The 13906-nt window shown below is 36.1% G+C and overlaps 1 protein-coding gene across 1 annotated transcript in view; it reads left to right on the top strand.

Annotated features, from left to right (window-relative positions):
• Chm (CHM Rab escort protein) overlaps window positions 1-13906 on the top strand; it is a 167155-nt gene that overhangs the window by 29259 nt on the left and 123990 nt on the right. Inside the window, exon 2 of the mRNA XM_059250822.1 lies at window positions 3294-3360. Coding sequence (XP_059106805.1) covers window positions 3294-3360 — 67 coding nt within the window. The remainder of the gene's footprint in view (window positions 1-3293; window positions 3361-13906) is intronic.

The following is a 13906-nucleotide window of genomic DNA, read 5'->3' as shown; positions in this document are numbered from 1 at the left end:
TCAGGAGGCAGAGGCAGAGATATTTCTGGTTTTCTGTGAATTCAAGGCTGCACTGGGCTACATGAGATTAATCCAGTCTAAAAGAGAAACAGACAGGCAGTGGTGGCATGCACCTTTAATCCCAGCACTAGGAAGATTGAGACAGGAAGTGATATGGCTGGTCTGAGAAAGGAATATCAGGCTCAGGAGACATGAATTCGCACTCTTGCAGAGGCTCTGTCAGGCTGAGGAGTTGGTGAGGTAAGAGGTGGCTGTGGTTGCTCTACTTCTTTGATCTTTCAGCTTTCACCCTGATATCTGGCTCCATGTTTTTATTATAAGACCATTTTGGATTTATGCAACAGATCCATCGCTCTAGCTCCAAGTTGAAGTATTTTTGAAAACTAATTCTCACTGAAACACTGAAATCCTTTTCAACCTCTTTGTTCCTCAAAGAATGACATTCAGACTTCCTAATTTGGCTCCAACTACTCATTTTAAAAAGTTTGTTTTATTGTAGTAAAATATTTAAAATAATAACTATCCTCTTAACTTTTTTTTTGCTGTGTCCTTTCCTCAAAAACTATTTATTGACTGGGTGGGACAAAAAAATGTAACCTTGGCCACAAAGACATTACTAACAGTATTCATAGCTTGTTATTTTAATAATTCTAGGCATGAAGATAATGGACTCTTGGTATTTACCATTGGAACAGCCTGCCTATCGCTTTCACAATCTTGTGGTGATATCTGGATGGAAGTATTAAGGAAAATCACAAATAATAGTTATTTGGGTTTTATGCAGTATGGACTCCGATCATATTCCACTTTGAAAACCATTTTTGGCTTTGCATTGTCAGCAAAGACTTGACTTCTGACTGTTGATTTCAAGCATAGAAATTACCACACACATATCTTCCTACCCAAAGGAATAGCTAATTTGGGCAAAATAGAGGCAAGTGATATTGTCTGCAATTGGTGTTGGCATTTGCTACAAAGACGTATATGTTTGGTTTGGTACTAAATGAAGGTTTGGCACTTCTAAACTATCGTTCTCAAGGATGTTAAGAATTTTCTCTTCCAGGCTGTATTTATGTATTTAGGAAATTTATGAATATATATAGATGCATATATATATATATATATATATATATATATATATATATATATATATATATATAAAATACCAATTAATTAAAAAAGAGGCCACATTTGAAAGCATGCAGTGAAAGGATATATGGAAGGCTTTGGAGGGACAAAAGGGAAGGGGGAAATGATTCAATTATTATAATCTGAAAATAAGTAATTAAAAAATATTCTTAGTACAGGTAGTCTTCTAATAACTAAATAATCCTACAAAGTAGGTGCTGAATATTGCCATTGATAGAAGGAAAAGGAGGCCCAGAAAGTCTGATTTGTCTAAAGTTGCACACCTAGGGAACCAATGAAACAAAGATTCCCATCCAGGTATCAGTAATTAAGACGTCCTCATTTTATTGTATTACCTATATTGCCTTTAAATCCTGTTCTCCAACTTATGTCAAGTTGGAGGCAGTGAATTACTGCTGTTACAAAATTCCTTTGGATTTGCCTTCTTTCCTCACTTAGATAGTATTATCCATGATGATAATGATAAATAGATGAGATTATATGTGTTAACATGGTACAGAGCACAAAACTATGTACATACCATTTTAATGCTATCATTTTATAGAAAACTTAACATAATTCTATTTTGTAATATTTCTTTGCTTATCAACTTTTTAAAGTATATTGATTATATTTCTTTAGCAAGGAAAGTTATTTAGGTATAGCAAAAGTTCAGATCATCATAAGACATGTTAGAATAATACCTTGTAACTGAAGAACATAATAATATGTGTGGTTATTTGAAACTCCCATTTCTCTCTAGTCTTTCTTCTACAGTTCTATCCAAAGTTAAAACTTTATGATGGCTTGGTTCCAATAATTGATATTTAATGGTTGTATTTTGTATGTTTGGACACAACTTTTTTTGAACCAGACATTATATACACACAAAGTGGAAAAATAGTTCTTCATAAAAGTGGTTGGCTCTTGTGTTTAATGTGGTTTTTAGCTGAAGATTGATTGTTTCTGTGTGTAATACTTTAAAACAGTTTTTTTTAAATTTTATTTTTTTTGTGTGTGCGTGCATGTGTGAGGGGTGTATGTGTGTGTATGTGTGCATGCGCACATGCGCATCTTGCTGGGTATATGGAGGGAGATCAGAGGATAGCCTTGTGGAATTGATTTTCTTGTTCTACAGTCTGGGCTCTGGAGGTCAAACTCAGGTTGTCAGGCTTGGCAGCATGCTCCTTACACCATATTACATTTTTACCCAGAAAAGTTAACTTGTCCCTTTTTTGTCATCCTTGATTCTTAGTAAGTACTTTAAATGTTCATCAAAGAATGTAAAACAACTAGGATTTTTCATGGTGATGGTGGTGCTTGTTCTATAGGATTTTACTAAACTTTCAAAATATGCTTTAGCTGTATGACTGAGAATATAGGCCCTAATGGCCTCTATTGAAATGGTAGATCTGATGATAAAAATTGTGGAGAGTCTTGAACTTATAACATAGACATTTTATTAATGTAGTAGAAAACCTGGTCTTTATTGTAACATAATTGAGCTTGGTAATTCTAATTTTTATTCATATTGTTAGTAGTAATTTGTATTTCCTTTTATAATAATAAGCTTTGATATGACTGCATTTGATTCCAAAGCAGTAATATTTTCTTGCCAATCTGTTATAGTGACCAACAAGCAAGATAATTAACTAACATAATTTTTAACATAAAAAAATTGTATTCCATTCTCACTTTGAGGCTTTGTGGCTTTGGAATTAGATGTGAGTTGAAATTTCAACTCTGGAGCTTTTTAGTAGCAGTAAATGTACATCCTTGAGCAGTTTTGTTGTTGGCTGCAGGTGCAGATTCTTATCTCTCAGTGCCTTTGGGAGGATCAGATAAGCTTGTGTGGTAACCTGCTTTCTAAGTAACAGAGGCGGATTTTTTTAAACAGTTGTCCATTTATGATAATTTACAGATGAAAAGAAGCTGAAGACTTACCTTATAAAAATGTTTATCTTCTACCTAAAATAACCCAGTATTAGTTTTATATGTTTATGAAACATCTCAATATAATCTTTATAATTTTGAAAATATTTAATTTTCTTTAGTGAAAATATTTTTAGTTAAATTATTTTATGCAGCAATACTATGACTTGAACATTTTCTATAAATTACATATATACCTACATTCTAAATGATATAGGTGTGTGTTTTTATAGGTTTGCCTGAATCCATTATTGCGGCTGCATGTTCAAGGAGTGGCCAGAGGGTTCTGCATGTTGACTCGTAAGTTTTAACCCTGGTAGCATTTAACATACATGTATGTCTATGTATTTATGTATGTGCTTGTATATATGTATCATGTGAAATTTCATTACATAGAAAAGGCACTGGGATTATTTTCATTTTTAACCAATAATGTATAAGACACATAAAATACAAAGTTTCTTACTATATTCTTTGAAATAAGGATCTTGTCCTTTAAAAGTAGTAAACCAAATGCATCTTATAAAAATTTTTTTTCTCAGTCCTGAGCTTGATCTTAAAATAAGCAATTCTTGCCGGGCGGTGGTGTGCACGCCTTTAATCCCAGCACTCAGGAGGCAGAGCCAGGCGGATCTCTGTGAGTTCGAGGCCAGCCTGGACTACCAAGTGAGTCCCAGGAAAGGCGCAAAGCTACACAGAGAAACCCTGTCTCGAAAAACCAAAAAAAAAAAAAAAAAAAAAAAAGCAATTCTTTAACAGGCTTGAAAACCCCATGTGTGCCTTTTCTTATATAAATTGTATGTGTGTGTGTGTGTGTTTGTGTATACCACATTTATTTGGTATTGTATTTTAGGATTCATGTTTTATTAAAAAATTTAGCCATTAGTTTTGAATTTATGGTTTTGTTAAAGGATATCAAAGTTCGAACTTAAAAAAGTCTTAGGAAAAATGTCTAGTTTTCTCTTAACAAAAAAGAAGTAAAAGGAAAACTACTTGATGCCTAACCTAAATCTTAATTCCCATGTCCCTTGAAAGCAGGTCTTATGTCTGCCACCTATATGATTACTCATTTTGACTCAGAAGAGAAAGAATAAGTGGACTTTCTGTCTTCTCGTAGATATTAACTACAGTATTTTCCAGAGTGCTAGAAAACCAAGTAGCACTAGGTTTGTAAATAGTGTTTAGTGTTTTCCCATATGTTCATGTTGTAAAAGGTAGCATTCATTAATTTATACTTAGAAGTAATATGATTCATGTTGCATTTTCATATATGTGTATATGTCATTATACCTTATTCCTACTCCATTCACCATTTCCTTCCCCCACCCCACTAATGCTCTTCTTACTGATCCCCTTCCCATCAGTGACCCCTTTCAGTGTTTATGTCTCATGTATTTACAGCTGTTTTCTTTACCTTTTCTGAGGCTCCTCGTCATATCATTTCCTTTCCTCTTACAGTTTCCTTTTCGTTTTGGGACATTCTGTCTCTCTGTATCTTTCTTTCCACAGATCTTTTTTCTAAGATCATGTGCTGGTTAGTTTTTGTCAACTTGACACACACAGGATAGTTATGTAGAAAGAACATCAATTGAGAAAATGCCCATATCAGATTGTCATGTGTAGGCAAGTCTGCTAGGCTTTTTCTTGATTAATAATTGAAGTGGTAGCTCATGGTGGGTGAGGACATGCCTGAGCAGGTGGTCCTGAGTTGTATAATAAGGAGGCTCAACAAGCCATGGTGAGCAAGCCAGTAAGCAGCATTCATACATGGTCTCTGCTTCAGCTCCTGCCTCCAAGTTCCTGCCATGACTTCCCTTGATGATGGACAGTACACTGTAAGATTATAGAAAGTAGGCCGGGCGGTGGTGGCGCACGCCTTTAATCCCAGCACTCGGGAGGCAGAGCCAGGCGGATCTCTGTGAGTTCGAGGCCAGCCTGGGCTACCAAGTGAGTCCCAGGAATGGCGCAAAGCTACCCAGAGAAACCCTGTCTCGAAAAACAAAACAAAACAAAACAAAACAAAACAAAACAAAACAAAAAAAAAAGATTATAGAAAGTAAACTAAAACAAATTGTTTTTGTCTATTTTGGATTTTTTTTTTTGCTTTCCTGAGAAATTTTGCATTTTTAAATATATTCTTCAGAATGCAATTGAGACTTTCATGTGAAACGTGTTTTTGTATCACTGTGTTTTACATAGCTGTAAAAAAATATAGCTATTTTTACAATATGAATTTTACCATTTCATGTGCATGGGAGGTCTTTTCATCTTTTCTTCTTCAGTTTTTTTTTTTAACAATGTATATTTATCAAGGCAACAAGAGGATATCCAAGAGGAATCCTAGTGAGGGCCCAGAGGCCTCCAACTAGACCAATGACTCATTGCAATGAACACTTTCAAGTAAAGATGTGTGGACTAAAGGGTATACTGTGTGACTCACTGAGCCACACTACAGCTTTCATGCTGAGATTTTTTTTATTTGTTTTTTGTTGTTGGTTTGGTTTGGTTTTTCGTTGTTGTTTTGGTTTTACTTTTAAATTTTGTTTTGGGGGAGCTTGCATGAGCAGAGGGCAGAAGTGAGGGGACTAGGAGATGAGTGGGATTGGGATGCATGATGTGAAATCCACAAAGAAGGAATAAAATGTGTATTTGTTTTTAATTCTTTTTTTTTTTTTTTTTTTTTTTTTTTTGGTTTTTCAAGACAGGGTTTCTCTGTGTAGCTTTGCACCTTTCCTGGAACTCGCTTTGGAGACCAGGCTGGCCTCGAACTCACAGAGATCCGCCTGCCTCTGCCTCCAGAGTGCTGGGATTAAAGGCGTGCGCCACCACTGCCTGGCTTGTTTTTAATTCTTTAGATAGGGTCTTGTAGCACAGGTTGACCCAGGATGATCTTGAACTTCTGATTATCCTCACTCACCCCAAGGGCTAGGATTAGCAGACATAAGCCATTTGACACCCTGTTTTAAATTTTAGTTTTCAGTGTTTATCATTGTGGTGATCTTTTATCTCTTTTTAAAAGTTTTATTCCTGAGTATTTAAATTTTTTGTGATGCTATTGTGAGTGAAGTTTTTTGCTCCTGATGTTTTCCTCTACAAATCTGTTATTGTTATATAGTAAGGATGATGGCTTTTATATGTTGATTTTATATCCTATTTTTACTATAAGTGTTCATTGGCTCTGAGAGTTTTTGCTGAAGTTTTTCAGTATTTTCAATATAGCATCATATTGTTATGAAGTAGGAATAATTTGGCATTTTCCTATTTTGCATCCACTTCATTTCATTCTCTTATTGATATCTACCTTGACAAGAGTGGAGAAAAGATTCACCATTTTCTCGTTTCAGGTTTTAGAGGAAGTGCTGTTTTTCTGCTTAGTATAATGTTGGCTGTAGGTTTCTTTTTTGATGAGATATGTTCCTTGTAGTTACAGTTTTCTAAAAGCTTTCATCATGAAGGGATGTTGAAGTTTGTCAAAGCTCTATTCTCAGTGCACTGATAACTGTCATGTGGTTTCTAGCCTTAAGTCTGTTTAATATGTTACATTTATTGATTTGTCTATATTGATCCAATTTTGCATCCCTAGGATGAAACCAACTGGTCATAGTATAATAGATTTTAATTTGTTATTTTTATTTTGGTTTACATGTATTTTATTGAGATTTTCATCAATCAAAAGCTATTTTCATGCTTCTTTTCCTTTTTTCATGGCTTATTATAGGTTTCTTCAAGCAAATGGGCAAAATATTTAATAAACATCTTAGTTTATTAGTGAAATTGGGCTGTAGTTTTCTTACTAGCTTTATAAAACAAATTTGATACTATTCCCTCTTTCTATTTCATTCAACTTTACTGAGTATTAATATCACTTCTTTGTATTTGTCAGGGTTCTCTAAAGGAACAGAATGGATACAATGAATATATGTGTATTAAAAGGGGATTGGCTTATTTGATACAGTCCATGTAGTTTAGCAATGGCTGCCTCACTTTAAAGGTCCAGATTCTGGTAGTTGTTTAGTCCACAATTCTGTGTAGCTGGAGATTTTTCCAGTCCCGCTGGCTCAAAATACTGAGACCCAAGTAAACACACAGAGACTTATATTACTTATAAACTGTGTGGCCATGGCAGGCTTCTTGCTGTCTAGTTCTTATATCTTTTTTTTTTTTTTTTTTTTTTTTTTTTTTTTGGTTTTTCGAGACAGGGTTTCTCTGTGTAGCTTTGTGCCTTTCCTGGAACTCACTTGGTAGTCCAGGCTGGCCTCGAACTCACAGAGATCCGCCTGGCTCTGCCTCCCGAGTGCTGGGATTAAAGGCGTGCGCCACTACTGCCCGGCTAGTTCTTATATCTTAAATTAACCCATTTCTATTAATCTCTAATTTCCACGTGGCTTGTGGCTTACTGGTACTTTTACATCTTACTTCTCATGGCCGCGGTGGCTGGCAGTGTCTCCTGACTCAGCCTTCCACTCCCAGAATTCTCCTCTCTTCTTATCCCGCCTGTATTATACTTCCTGCCTGGCTACTGGCCAATCAGGGTTTTATTTATCAATCAATCAGAGCAACACATTCACAGCATACAGAAAGACATCCCCAGCAATTCTGGATGTCTTAGCAGTTTCATTCTGGAACTGGAGGCCTAGGGGATTCCTGGAGAGCTCAGGTCTTCAGTCCACTTTGGAGTCCCAAAGAATATTACTGGTTGTAAAATCAGTCATGGAATGTCATGTCAACAGAATGAATCAACTTGACAGCTAGAGTGACAACAAATGGGCAAAAAGCAAAGTCTCCTTCTTCTGTCTTTTGATTTGGGCTGCCATCAGAAGGTTCCACCCAGATTTAGGATGGGTTGCCCTGCTTGAAATAATCTCCCACAGGAAAGCCAGTATCTTGTGGTTTACTGAATCACAGATGCAGTCAAATTGACAAGCAAGATTAATATTCACAGTCTTTTTTAAAGAATTGTGAGAATCTGGTAGTAAATTCATCTAGTTGGGTTTTTCTTTATGAGAAGGCTATTTTCATACTTCTTTTCCTTTTTTCTTGGCTTATTACAGGTTTCTTCAAGTTGTTTTCCTTTTGGCAGTTCATATGTATTGGACTTCATTTCTTCTAAATTTTCCAGTTTTTTGGAATGTACATTTTAAAAGTATTTACCAGTGATGTGGATTTCACTGAAATCTCTCATCTTTAATTTTATTAGTGTCTTCTCTCTCTTTGGGTTTAGTTTGGCTAAAGGTTTGTCAATGTTTAGCTTTTCAAAGAACTGCTTTATTGAGTTATTTTTTTAGTCCATTAATTTTGCCGTAGTATTTTTCATTCATTGTTAAGGTATTTAAGTTCCTCCCTGCTTTTTATTTTTAATAACCTATTGTTAATTCAACAATATCTTAGCTTAATCATGATTGTGTAGCTTCTGTGGTTTCTCTTGTTGCTGATTTCTAGTCTTATCCTGTTAACTAATGAGATACAAGAAATTCCTTCAGTGCTTTTGTATTTCTTTAAGCTGTCTTGGTATCCTAGAATCTGTTCACTTTTAGACAAGGCTCCATGGGACTCTGAAAAAGATAGGACTTGTGTATTATTGGCTGGAATATTACATAGGCATCTGTAAAGTCTATTTGAACTATTTTGTAATTTAACTTTGAAGTTTTTTGTTGATGTTTACTTTGGATACTTTTGTAAAGATGAGAGTGGGGTAATAAAGTCACCCATTATTAATATTTCAAGACCTATCTGACCATTTATGCTCATTAGTGTTTGTTGTATGAAATCAGGAATTCCAGTGTTCTGTGCATATTTAAAATTATTATGTCTTCTTAATGATTCTTAATTTTTTAAAAAATACAGTTCTTTAAGAATACAGTTTTTAAGGAAGGCTACTATATTTTATAAACATACAATGCCTTCCTTAAATCTGACTAATTTTTGTTTAAAGACTACCTCATCAGATAGCAGAATAGCTATACCAGCTTGTTTTCAGCTTCCATTTGCTTTATTGATTGATTTCTAGCCTTTAAGTTTATATGTCTTTTTAAGTAAGTTATTTTAAGTAAGTTATATCTTGGAGAAAACAAATAGTTTGATCTTGTATTTTAATCTGTTCTGCTGGTGAATTGAGAATATTTCTATTTGAAGTTATTTTTAAATTTTAATTAAATGTTTAAAGTTATTGTTTTAGACATTGGGAAAATGGACGTCCTCCTAACATTTTTTTTACATTTATGTACTTATTTGTGTGTATGTACGTACATTTTTATGTGCTTGGAATATGCACATGGAGGTTAGATGATTACTCGTGGAAGTTGGTTTTTCTCCCTCTTCCATAAGGGGTCTCTGGGACTGAATTCAGGTCATAAAGCTTGGCACTATGCACCTTTATTAAACAAGCCATCATACCAGCTCCTCCTTTCCTCTTTATTGACTTTGAAACAGGGTCTTATTAGGTTGCCTAGGCAATCCTTAGACTCACTATGTAGTTCAGTCTGGTCTTATCCTCCTGCAGTACTGCTCCCACTTTTGGTTATTATTGATCAGTGTTTATGTATTCCTATACGTTTTTTTTTTCTTATTTATTCTACATACCAACCAGTTTCCCCTCCCTCCTCTCCTCCCTTCCCTTTCCCCCATCTCCCTTCTACCCACCCTCCATCACTCCTCCTTCTCCATTTGAATGGGCTAAGATTTCCCTTGGGAATCTACAAAGCATGGCATATCAAGTTGCAGCAGGACCAAGCTCCTCCCCCCTGCCTCAAGGCTAAACAAGGCATCTCACCAAAGGGAATAGGTTCCAAAGAGCCAGCTCATGCATCAGGGACAGGTTCTGGTCCCACTGCTAGGGGCCCCACAAAAGACCAAGCTACACAACTGTCACCCAGATGCAGAGGGCCTAGGTCAGTCCTATGCAGGCTCCCTAGGTGTCTGTCCAGAGTCTGTGATCTCACACAAGCTCAGGTCAGCTGTCTCTGTGGTTTTCCCCATCATGATCTTGATGCCTCTTTGCTCATATAATCCCTCCACCCTCTCTTCAACTGTACACCCAGAGTTTGGCCCAGTGCTTGGCTGTGGATCTCTGTATCTGCTTCCACCAGGTACTGAATGAAGTCTCTATGATGACAATTAGGGTAGTCACCAATCTGATTACTGGGGAAGGCCAGTTCAGGCATCCTCTTCACTATTACTAGGACTCTTAGCTGCAATCATCCTTGTGGTTTCCTGGGAGTTCTGCTGGCACCAGGTTTCTCCCTGACCCCATAATGGCCCCCTCTATCAAGATACCTCTTTTATTACTCTCTCCCTCTGTCCCACCCCGAAGATGACCATCCTGATCCCTCCTATTCCCATTCCCCTATCCCCTACCCTCTAGTCCCCTGCCCCCGCCCCCAGTTTACCCAGGACATCTCGTATTCCTATAAGTTTTAATATTTGTTTTTGTTGTTGGCTGTGTTGTTTGTTCTCCTTTGAGTACGAGGGCTTTTATGATTTATTATGTTAAAGATAATATATTCCTTACTAGTTCCCACTTGTGGATATATTCCACAGACTCTCTTTCCTTGTCCTTGTACACAATATTCCACGAAATATTTTCTTATGACGCTGGCTTAGTTGTCATGCCTTAGTTGTACTTGTCTTGAAGCATGCTTATTTTCCCTCAATTTTAAAAGCTAGCTTTCGGGACTATAAAGATGGCTTAGTGGTTAAGAGCATATCCTGACTCCTCCTGCAGAGCATGAGTTCAGTTCGTAGCACCTGCATCTTGTAACTCATAGCCACCTGTAACTCCATCTTCAGGGCATCTGAGGGGAGGGCCCTCTTCTGTCTTCTGCAAGTACCTGTCCAAATGTGTACATACCCCATCTCTAAGCACACAAAATTAAAAAAATAAAATAAATGTTTAAAAGGCAACTTGAGTGTTTATAATCTTTGTTGATGGTTTATTTTCAAGGCTTAAAAAATAATTTCATTCTTTATGTCCACTTAGAATTGCTAGTGATAGGTCTGTATGTTTGCTGCTGTAGGTAATTTGATTTTTTTCTCTTCCAGCTTTTAATATTGTGTCTTTGTTTTGTACTTTTGACAGTTTGATTGTAGTTTTTCTTGGAGAGGTTGTTCTCTTGTCACATCTATTTGATTATTCTAAATACCTCCTGTGTTTGGATGTCCCATTTCTTTTCTAGATTGGGAGAATTTCCTGCTATGGTTTTACTGAATCCTTGATACCCTTAGTGTTCAGTATTTATGTTGTCTCCTACTTTATGGATTCTTAGTCCCTTAAATGTATCCTGGAGTTCTTGGGCCTTTTGGTCATAATCGTTTGCTTTTTTTCTTCTAGGTATCTGAGTGTAGTAGTTTCTTGACCTTGTTTTCCATCTCTCATACTTTTCCCTCTCCTTAGTTGTGGATGGTGATTTTTTTAATGTGTTTTTTAATTTGATGGGTTATCTGATTTCTAACATACATAGGTATTGTTTTTAGAATCTCAGTTCCATGCTGACAATTTTCTTCATGTTTTGGAATTTCTTTACTATGTTGTTGATGTTTTCATCCCCTTATTTTCTTGTCTAGGTATTGGATTGATTTCCTTAATTCATCTTAAAATTTTGTGTAAAATTTAAAAACAAAATAAATGAAAACAAATAGAAATAATAAAGTGAAATAAAAATATATAACAACATTTGTTGGTATTTCTTCCTAGTTAGGATAAGTGTGGTTTTCCTGTTCCCTTTAGTTGTCTATTAGCCATTTTTGCAGGTCAGGTGAGGGCTATTAGTCTAATTAATTCAAAGTAGATCAGAATATTCTCTCTGTCACTGAGAAGAGTTACTGGGTTGGACTCTTTTCTTTTGGGAATTTCCTGGTGAGTGTGAAATGATTCCTTTAACATCTTACTCGGCTGCCTATAACTACCTCCTTCGTTCTAGTACTAGTTGGTAGGAAAGAAGTAAATATCACCCTCACTAGAACAAAACAAACAATCAAGAATGGAATCTTTTGAATGCACAAGTGTTGGGAGAGAATCTGTCAAAGGAGATTAAGAATCAGCAGCTAGAAGTTTAAAGGAAAGCATGATGGTGTGGTTGTTCATTAATCTGATAAATAGATTCTATAGCTCTTCATTCCACACAAGACAAAGCTTGAAGCAAAGGGACATTTATGATTGTTTTCTGATATGGCCCAGGTTTAATTTTTTCCTCATTTAATACTCATTTTAGTACTTAGGATTTATTTAGTATTAGTGATATTCAGTTTACTTTATCAGCCTTGCCTTGTCTCTCGGCCTCTGCCTTCCTGTCTTTTTTTCCCTTGGTGTGTGGATCTTTGTCTCTGTCTGCCATCAGTCTCTCCATCTCTATTTTTCTCAGTGCTGGCAGTCAAAGCCAGGGCCTCGAATTTATCAGGGAAATGCTTTACCAGTTGAACTGTATTACCAGACCCTTTAATTTCTAGACTACATGTAAAATAGTGTACCTCAGTTCAATGTTCATGCCTTTCCATGTTCTCGTTCTCGTTCTCATTCTCTCGTTCTCTCTCTCTCTCTCTCTCTCTCTCTCTCTCTGTGTGTGTGCGTGCGTGCGTGTGTGTGTGTGTGTGTGTGTGTGTGTGTGTGTGCATGCGCTCATGCTAGTGGACAACCTCAAGTGTTATTCCTTAGGATCTACCTTTCCTTTTTTAAAGATATGGCCTCTCAGTGGTCATAGTCAGCCAGCCTAGGGATTCACATATCAACTACCTTCCTAGCCCTAGGATTACAAGATGGTAATGCCATGCCTGGCTATTTTCTGTGGGTTCTGTGGATCAAATTCAGATCCTTATCCTTTCAAGCCAAGCATTTTACTGACTGATGTGTCTTATTAGCCTTTCCCATGCTTTAAATATTTTTAAAAATTATGCTTAAGGTGAAATAAAATTTGCTATCTTAACCACTCTTAGATACACAGTTCAGTTGTGTTATATATATTCACATTGTTGTACTGTACATATCCAAAACTCTTGACTTTTTTAAAACTGGAATTTGTACCTATTTAACAATAACTGTGTTCTCCATAATTAAACTTGTAATAGCCAAGATTCTAATTTTTGTTACCATGAATTTGGGTGTCTAGACACCCTGTAGAAGCAAATCAGGGTATTTATCTCTTTATGACTAGTTTATTTCACTTAGCTCAAGATCTTCATGTTTTGTTTGTGTCATCATATGTTATAGGATATCTTCCCTTTATAACTGAGTATAGCCCATGCTATATTCTTTTATAGACATCTGGGATGCGTAAACTTTTTGGCTGTTGTGAATAATGCTTCTAGGAATATGGGTTAGCAAATATTTATTTTTAATTCTGACTTTAATTCTTTTAAGTAAATACCCAGAAATGGTGTTGGTAGATGACATGGTACTTTCATACTTGTATTTTTTTTTTTACAAACTATAATCACGATATATTAGGTGAGAAAAAAAATCTGTTTTTAGTAAAAGGGGGGAAAGGGCAATCGTATTAGTAACCTGCATGTTTAAATCATTGGGAGATTTTTTTTATTGAATAATGATTTATTTAATGTCTGTCAGTGTCTGGATGTTAATGATACAAGGAGAAGCTAAAAGTTCAAGACATGCATATGTAAAATACAAAATATCAAGTCAACTTTTTTACTGACAGCTTCTCCTCATCTCCTTCCCAAATCAGAAGGGTTCCCATGTGCATGGATGCTAGTGTGACCCATCATACTCAAAGCTGTTACCTGTCCAGCCTCAACTTTTACATCAGAGCCTACTTTCATCCATTTCAGACTGTCAGGCAAAGCTGCTGTCTGGGGAATGAGGGGCATCCCTGGGAAAGAGGCATGCTGTTCTCTCTCT

The sequence above is a fragment of the Peromyscus eremicus genome, chromosome X, assembly GCF_949786415.1.
Source record: "Peromyscus eremicus chromosome X, PerEre_H2_v1, whole genome shotgun sequence".
Classification (NCBI taxonomy): Eukaryota; Metazoa; Chordata; class Mammalia; order Rodentia; family Cricetidae; genus Peromyscus; species Peromyscus eremicus.
The sequence above is the reverse complement of the archived record's forward strand: the minus strand, read 5'-3'. Positions and strand labels throughout refer to the sequence as shown.